This window comes from Montipora foliosa, chromosome 2 (assembly GCF_036669935.1).
Source record: "Montipora foliosa isolate CH-2021 chromosome 2, ASM3666993v2, whole genome shotgun sequence".
In the NCBI taxonomy this organism is placed as follows: Eukaryota; Metazoa; Cnidaria; class Anthozoa; order Scleractinia; family Acroporidae; genus Montipora; species Montipora foliosa.
Window position 1 is genome coordinate 19,554,243 of NC_090870.1, and position 7,500 is coordinate 19,561,742.

The following is a 7,500-nucleotide window of genomic DNA, read 5'->3' on the forward strand; positions in this document are numbered from 1 at the left end:
TGTCTGGTCGGTTGGAGGAGGAGTTAAAGATCTTGGGGTTACAGATGTGTTGGGAGGAATGCAGGTCCCTGCAGTCACTGGGACCACCCTAATTATCTCGAAGATGCTTTAGTCTCCAAGCCCCAGGTCTGGGGCCAAAGTAAAGTGTTTACGCCTGCAAAGTTTGAATACTGTACCACCTCCTCACAGGTTGTTCCATTCACAGAAAGTCAAGAATTATTACAATTATTATAATTGTTATTATTGTTGATGTTATCATTATAATCAACATCATCATCATCATTGTCATCATCATGATAACAGGTATTGTTGTTACTCGATTGAAACTGTTACATTACAATGATCAGGAGTACATTTAAAAGTTAATTACCTATGTCAGTCATGACTTCCTGATAAAGAGTCCCAGAAATGTGTACACTCTGCACAGCTTGCTTAAATCAAAAAATAAAAAATAAACAATTTGACCTTACCGGTTAACCACCACAACTAAGACTCAAAGTGTGCAGTTAAGCAAGAGATGTAGATGGGAAAAAATTAATTGTGAATTCGCAGTTTTAAGGGATTGTGGATACTTAAAGGAGTACTGTTGGCGACATTTTTCTGTTTTTAGGCCAAAATAATAATAATAATAATAATAATAATTTTATCTCAGTCTTAAGGTTATTTTGATAGCCAAGAACGAGTGCTCTACTAATTGGGGAGACTACAAATCAACTGAAATCAGAACAAATCAAATTAAAAGTTGGTTTTTGAGGAAAAGGGGAAACCGGAGTACCTGGAAAAAAACCTCTCGGAGCAGAGAAGAGAACTAACAAACTCAACCCACATATGGCGTCGAATCCCGGAATTGCTCCTGGGCCACACTGGTGGAAGGCGAGTGCTCTCACCACTGCGCCAGCCATGCTCCCTGCTGTTCCCTGCAGCCCTGCTACTCAATCTATTAACTTAACTCATAAGGGATAACAATGCTGACAACCAAAAGGAACATTCTTCAATGTGATTTTCTAACTGCCATGAATGCCCAAATTGGAAAAAGTTGGCCAGTTTTGATCCTTGGCTTATTAAACGAAAATGCCTTCCATGAACCTAAATGGTTCTGCATAACATAATAACATCATTAACATGTGGTTCTTCATTGCTTCACAGACTGATATTAAGTCTTCGCATGAAGGCTAAAAATAATGTACTGCCTCTTTAAAGTGCTACTATGATCAAATTTTTATCCCTTGAGTTTTTTGGTTTATCACATAGAGTACCATGAAGCATTAAAAACGCTGTTTACCGTTTGGAAATATCTGCATTGGTTCCGGAGATATTTAAGTTTGAAAAATGTGTAAAATATGCAAATGAGAAGGGTGATGATGTCATTCACCCAACCCAATAGAACATCAAGAATATAAATAGAGTTATCTCGGTCAATTTGCAACAGAGACCATTGAAACTTGGTGAGCTAATAGCTCTGAAGGCAACACACCTACGATTGTAAAGAAATTGGTTGCCATGGCAACTCACTCATTTCTAGTCCCCTCAAACCTGATATCAATATTTTGGTGATCTCAGGCTAGAAATACATTTACCAAGGCCACAAACTCGACCTAACATCTTTATATGCTGGCAGGATCATGCAGATGAGGCACCATTTGCAAATATCAAAACAGAACGCCAAAGGTGGCCTGCAAAGCCTTTAATATCAGGGAGGTCTGGAACCCAGTATGTTGCCATGGTAACAAAAATGGTATGCTCATATTGTGGAACAAATCTACTAGAACCTTACTGCAAAGAACCAAGTAATTCTGATACAAATTGGCTGAGATATCTTTCTCCATCATACTTGATCAAAATTTGGTTGGGTTTATGACATCATCACTTGGCTAATTTGCATATTAAAAAACTTGAATATCTCCAGAACAAAAAGAGATATTTGAAAATGGTAAACAGCATTCTTCTTCTTGTACAGACTACATGTTTATGAGCCAAAATGGCTTAGATAAGGAAGATGCAAATTTCGTCATAGTACATGTAGCACTTTAAGTGTATTATATTGTCATTAAAGAAGGCAAAGATGCAACTCTGCATGCTATGCTCTGCCTCTGGCCTGTGGTAACCAGCGTCAAATTTATCTTTAAAAATTGTGTATATTGTCATAATATTTTAAAAAAACACAATTAATTCAAAATCTAGATCCATCTTTTTTGCAATACTTCCACAACATTAACTTCATTCAAGCAAGAGAAATGGATATCATTTCGATTCTGGTATTACGCTGTACTAAATAAATATAATATGCCGAGCTTTGACTAGCACATCAAATTCTCTCTTGTGGAGAGCTGCACACAGGACCCTCCGGCTTAATGAGATCATTGCCAAATCACCTAACTCCTTCTACAGCTTTCAACAAACTATACTAATTGAAAGTAACTGACAAAAACTATTTTTTCATTCTTAAGCATCGACTATTAGATACATTTTAAAGAGAAGATGTTGATTAACTAACCTGACAGTCTCTAAACAGATACTCAGGATCATAAGGAATGCCCTTATGCTGAAAAAACTGAGAGAAATAAAGTAATTTTGGTTACAAAACTTCACTCAACGGTTGCATGTACATGAACCTTTTCTCTTTGAGATTCAAGTTAATAATCTTGGATTACTGAAGTGCATTCAACAATTGCTTTCAATCGGAAGCAAACGAGAAGGGTAGGGAGAGAAACGTTATAGGGCCGAAGTTTGTGGATAAAGCATGTACTTCTTGATCAAGAGATGGTTTTAATAAGCGCTAAGTACGTACTACATATGACTCATGTGATGTTTATGATTGAAATTATCCAGTACTAGTACTCTGTCCTTGGCTACACTCTGAATCATAAGTACATGTTTTTAAAAAATGTGGTTGTGAAGAGTAGCTGGAAAGTGTTCCATTTAAGAAGGTAAGTTGTGGTCAAAATAACTATGCATCATTTCTGAGGAAACAATACAACGTAAATAGCCCCTTGATAGGACACGTGGTCACTAATAAAAAACCAAACCCAGAAAGATTGAAGAAAATAAAAGGGAATCAAGTAACACTGACATCGAGTCTGCCTTGTTGACCATACCATTTCCGCATTCACTTCAACTTCTTTTCACATCAAGTTAAAGCACAAATTTCTTTGTGAATTAAGTACTGCACAGTAAATAAATATAATTCTATGCATGAGAAAGATTTGTGGCAGTGGCCAATAGTAAATTACAGCTTGCTTCAGTGCTCATCTAAAAGGGTGCTTCAGTGCTCATCATTAAAGGGTGCTTTCATGATGAAAGGTCTCTGAAGTTAATCCCTGTTAGGCAGGGTTGGTATTTGGATTGGAGAACATTGACATATACGATTCATAGACATCGTAATTTTATTATGCATCGTAATGCCTTTTTGTCAATCGAAATGCTCATCATTTATGGGATCCTGACCATTCATAACCTTAGAAAACATACATCTAGGGGTAATCATTGATTATGAAGTGTGCTCATTGGCATAAAGATGTGCCTGCATGTACAGTATGATGCAATTCAAGATAGCACTGAAAAAGCAGATGAATGAAAAACGAAAACTTGTTAATGGGGACATAGTTTTTCAGTGAGTGATTAATCCATTGACTCCCAGGGGTTCCCCATTGACAAGTAAAATCGTCTGGCGTTAGACAGAGTAAAATACTCTGGCATTAGTCTGGCCGGTTTCGGCCGGTTTGGACGTCAAAGGGTTTATGTCACATACAATTGAAGACAGTATTAGAGGGGATAAAGTTTCTTCCAGGACCCAAGTGCCGCCTGCCACTGTGAGGCCAGTCACTGGGGCTAGGCTAGTGTCAGCAAGTGGCGTACTGGCTGCGCACAGAGCACAGCTGCCCTGAGCAGCGTGTACCTATGCCAAGCTCCTCGAAAGGTTGGGCCAGCAAGGGGAAGTGGATGTGCCACCGTTTCCCACCCAAGCTAGGGCAACCCCGGTATTGCTTCAGTGTGGGACTGAAGGGTTGGCGCCGTCAACACTTATCCCCATGGTTATGGAACAGAATCCTCCCACACTGAGGCTACTAAGGACTGGTGCAAATGCAGCATGCTGTTAGAAGGCTCAGACAGGATTCTTCTGAGAGGGCTATCCCCTTAATATGACATCACTAAATCAGTAAGAAAAAGTTCAATGTCCATAATAAAAATATACGGCAAGAACATAAGCCAGTGGCAATGCCTGGCCAGTAAAATTCACGGCAACAAAGATCCTTTACAAGATCACTAAAGAACTAAGAAAAGTTCAATGTCAATTAAATCTACAACGATATAAACGATCGAGCGGATCGAGTGATTGGATGGATTACAGCTCTTTCGAGTGTTTGATATTGATTCTCAAAGGAATCAGTATTTTAAGAGATATTTGGGATCAAAGTTGGCGAAATTTTATGTTAATTAAGACCACATATCCAAACTTCCTTCAAGGTAGTGATTTCTTTTTGTTTTTGGCTTATGAATTATTAATGAGTTTGGAAGGGATTTTCAGAGATGAAAATAGGTCCCCGCATGCAACACCTGTTGGGTGAACATGGGCCTTTAAGGAAGAGGTAAATGACACTTTGGTGCACAATAAAATAAATGTCAATAACACAGGTCAATGGTAAAGCCTGGCGAAAAAGTTGGTGGCACTCAATCACTTCCAGGGATCGAAGGTTTCAAGGTTTTGTGTAGGCATGTGGTCACCGGCCATAGAGGGAACTGAAATTATCTCATAAATTAATACTTAAAGAAGTCCCTTGCCAAAAATCTTCAGTGGGGTGGTGTAAAATGCGGTTCAAACAATCATGCGCTCGTCATTTGAGCATACGACATATCAAAACCCAGATGCACATGCATGTTGCTGGCACCCTATGCACAGGATGTCCAAGATTAGAAATTGCATTCTTCTACATGCATAGTGCTGCCCAACAGGGATTAACCCAAACAGGGATTAACTTCAGAGACCTTTCATTATGAAAGCACCCTTTAATGGGAAGATGAGCACTGAAGCAAGCTGTAATTTACTATTGGCCACTGCCACAAGTCTTTCTCTTTTATAAAATTATATTTATTGCATAGCGCATGTTAACAGCACTTTTATTCTCACAACCTATTCCAAAATCTCGCTATAACATGACTTGTACAGACACAAAACGATGTTCCAAGGGTGTCCGTTAAGCCCTCGCCAAACAAGAGCTAGAGTTGATGAGAGTTGACAAGAGTTGAAATGCTTGAGAGTGATCGAGAGTGGGCCAAATGAGAGCGAAAGTTGACCAGAGTTTGTTGAGAGTTTCACGTGTAAAAATGAGAGACCCTGGGAAAACCCTTTCTGATATAAATATGGCAACTAGCAAGCCGGTATACATGTATTCAGCAAGCCAGACTGCTAAAATGAAGTTTGTGTGCAAGTTTATGCATGTTTATTTCTAATGCTTATTTTTTTTTGGCTGTCACCTCCATATTGTGATAGTCTTTGGAGGAAACATCCAAGAGGCAAGGTCTTGTACTATGACTGTACATGTACGTGTACATCAGCTGCCATTGCAAATTACCGGTAGTGTATCTTTTGTAAAGCCTTTATGGCTGCCACAACAAATAAGGAAAAAATTGGATAAAGGAAAAGATATATAAAAAGGAACTTACCTCGATAACATTGGATAGAAGAACCATCTCTGGATATGAGAACAAATCAATCATATGCTGCATTGTTCTTCTTGGACCCTTGACAAAAAAGTAACACAGTCTTGCTTGAATAGCATCAACAGTCAATTCAATGAAACTGGTCAAGGTAACAATAATGATAATAATAATAATAATAATAATAATAATAATAATAATAATAATACAAGTACTTAGACCTTAGATTGGGAATAAAAAACTTGTATCCAGGCTATAAAGTGAAGCTTATCACCATAGTATTTGACTATCTTGGTGCATACTACAAAGACCTGGACAAAGAACTGAATGTGTTATTTGGGCCAAAAGTAGCAAGGTTGACAACTGAACGGTCCCCAGAACTGGGTTATTTCTCAGAACTCTGAGATTGTTAAGAGATTTTCGTGCATGTAATTATGCAAATGCACAAATATAGCAACATACATGTAATAGTTGAAAGAGAAGATTTTAGCTTTATCATGCTGAGATTTTTAAATAGGTTTTCTTATTTTATTTTTTATTTTATTAATTTGTTATTTATTTATTTTTAGAATATTTATCTTATTCAATAGTGCATTTAACGCTACTTTTTATTATCTTAGATTTATACTAACATATCCACATTGCCTGGGCTGTGCCCGCAATGATGTTCATATATACCTTGAATGATTTTACCAATAAAGTTTACCATAATAATAATAATAATAATAATAATAATAATAATAATAATAATAATAATAATGGTTTATTGAATACACATATTGGCACCTAAAAGATGAATTACAATGTGGTATATAAATAATTGAAAAATATAAAAATATTATAAAATTTACATGCTTTTTGCTTCTTCCAGTAGAACCTATTTATAACCCTCTCTGTTTAGAACATCCTTATTCCGTGGGCTAGTTGTTGTAATCATTACCGTAACGATACTTCTTTAACCATTAATTTTTAGCCCAGTTCCCAGTTTTATGCCCGCTGCAATAAATGTTGTTCAATTTACTGTATCTGTGTTTTTTTAATTTCGATGTGAAATAAGTTTGGCTTTCTTTTTCCCTTTTTGAATAATAATTAGGAAGATGCAAACTTTCATGAAGCGTACAAGTTATTAGCATTCTGTACTCAATAATAATCATCATACGTAATTAATATATAAAAGAACTATTGAATCTCATTAGCTTATCCAGCTGAGCAGTGCTCTACGTAAATGGGCAGAATGGAAATCACGTCGTGTTCTTTTGCCCCCAAGGGGTAAGGTGAAAGGGTGATTTCACCCCCTTGGGAGTCCCCTATAGGAAGGCATCAGTAGACCAATGGTAACCATCTTTTATTGAAATTTCTTCAGGTTCAGATTTTATGAGATTCCTGCAAATTCCTTGATTATTTCATTGCCTGAAAGTGTATTATAACTTAAATAAATCAGCAGGTGAAGCTCTTTAGTTCACACTCACATTGATAAAATTGCTTGGGTTTATCTTTGTTATCGCCAAATGTGTTCCTTCATAAATACTGAACACTTCTTCATTTGGAACAGGCTGTAATCCCCTGCAAATGAACATTTAAAGATAAATTGTCACAATTTTGTTTGAGTAACAATCATTACTGACAGTGCACATGTACTTCTAATGTAAGTCCGGCAACATATATTTTGCATATTTGCTTAAGTAAAATTTTCATCAGTGGATAACTCAAATGCACTTAATCACAAGCTTTGTGGACAAAGAACACACTGTTAGCACTTGAGAAGCTCTGGGATTGATACACCAGTGAGTTTTCCCACACCTTTGCATTACCCTTATCGCGCACAATTAAGGAGGAGGAGGTAAA

The 7,500-nt window shown here is 37.1% G+C and overlaps 1 protein-coding gene across 6 annotated transcripts in view; it reads right to left on the reverse strand.

Moving 5' to 3' along the window:
- Nucleotides 1-7,500, reverse strand: part of LOC137992625 (5'-nucleotidase domain-containing protein 2-like) — a 37,360-nt gene that overhangs the window by 13,063 nt on the left and 16,797 nt on the right. For all 6 annotated transcript variants that reach the window (XM_068838062.1, XM_068838064.1, XM_068838065.1 and 3 more), the window contains 4 exons: nt 7,125-7,218; nt 5,662-5,739; nt 2,495-2,551; nt 371-431 (listed from right to left, as the gene is read on the reverse strand). In XM_068838062.1, the coding sequence (XP_068694163.1) occupies nt 371-431; nt 2,495-2,551; nt 5,662-5,739; nt 7,125-7,218 (290 nt within the window). The remainder of the gene's footprint in view (nt 1-370; nt 432-2,494; nt 2,552-5,661; nt 5,740-7,124; nt 7,219-7,500) is intronic.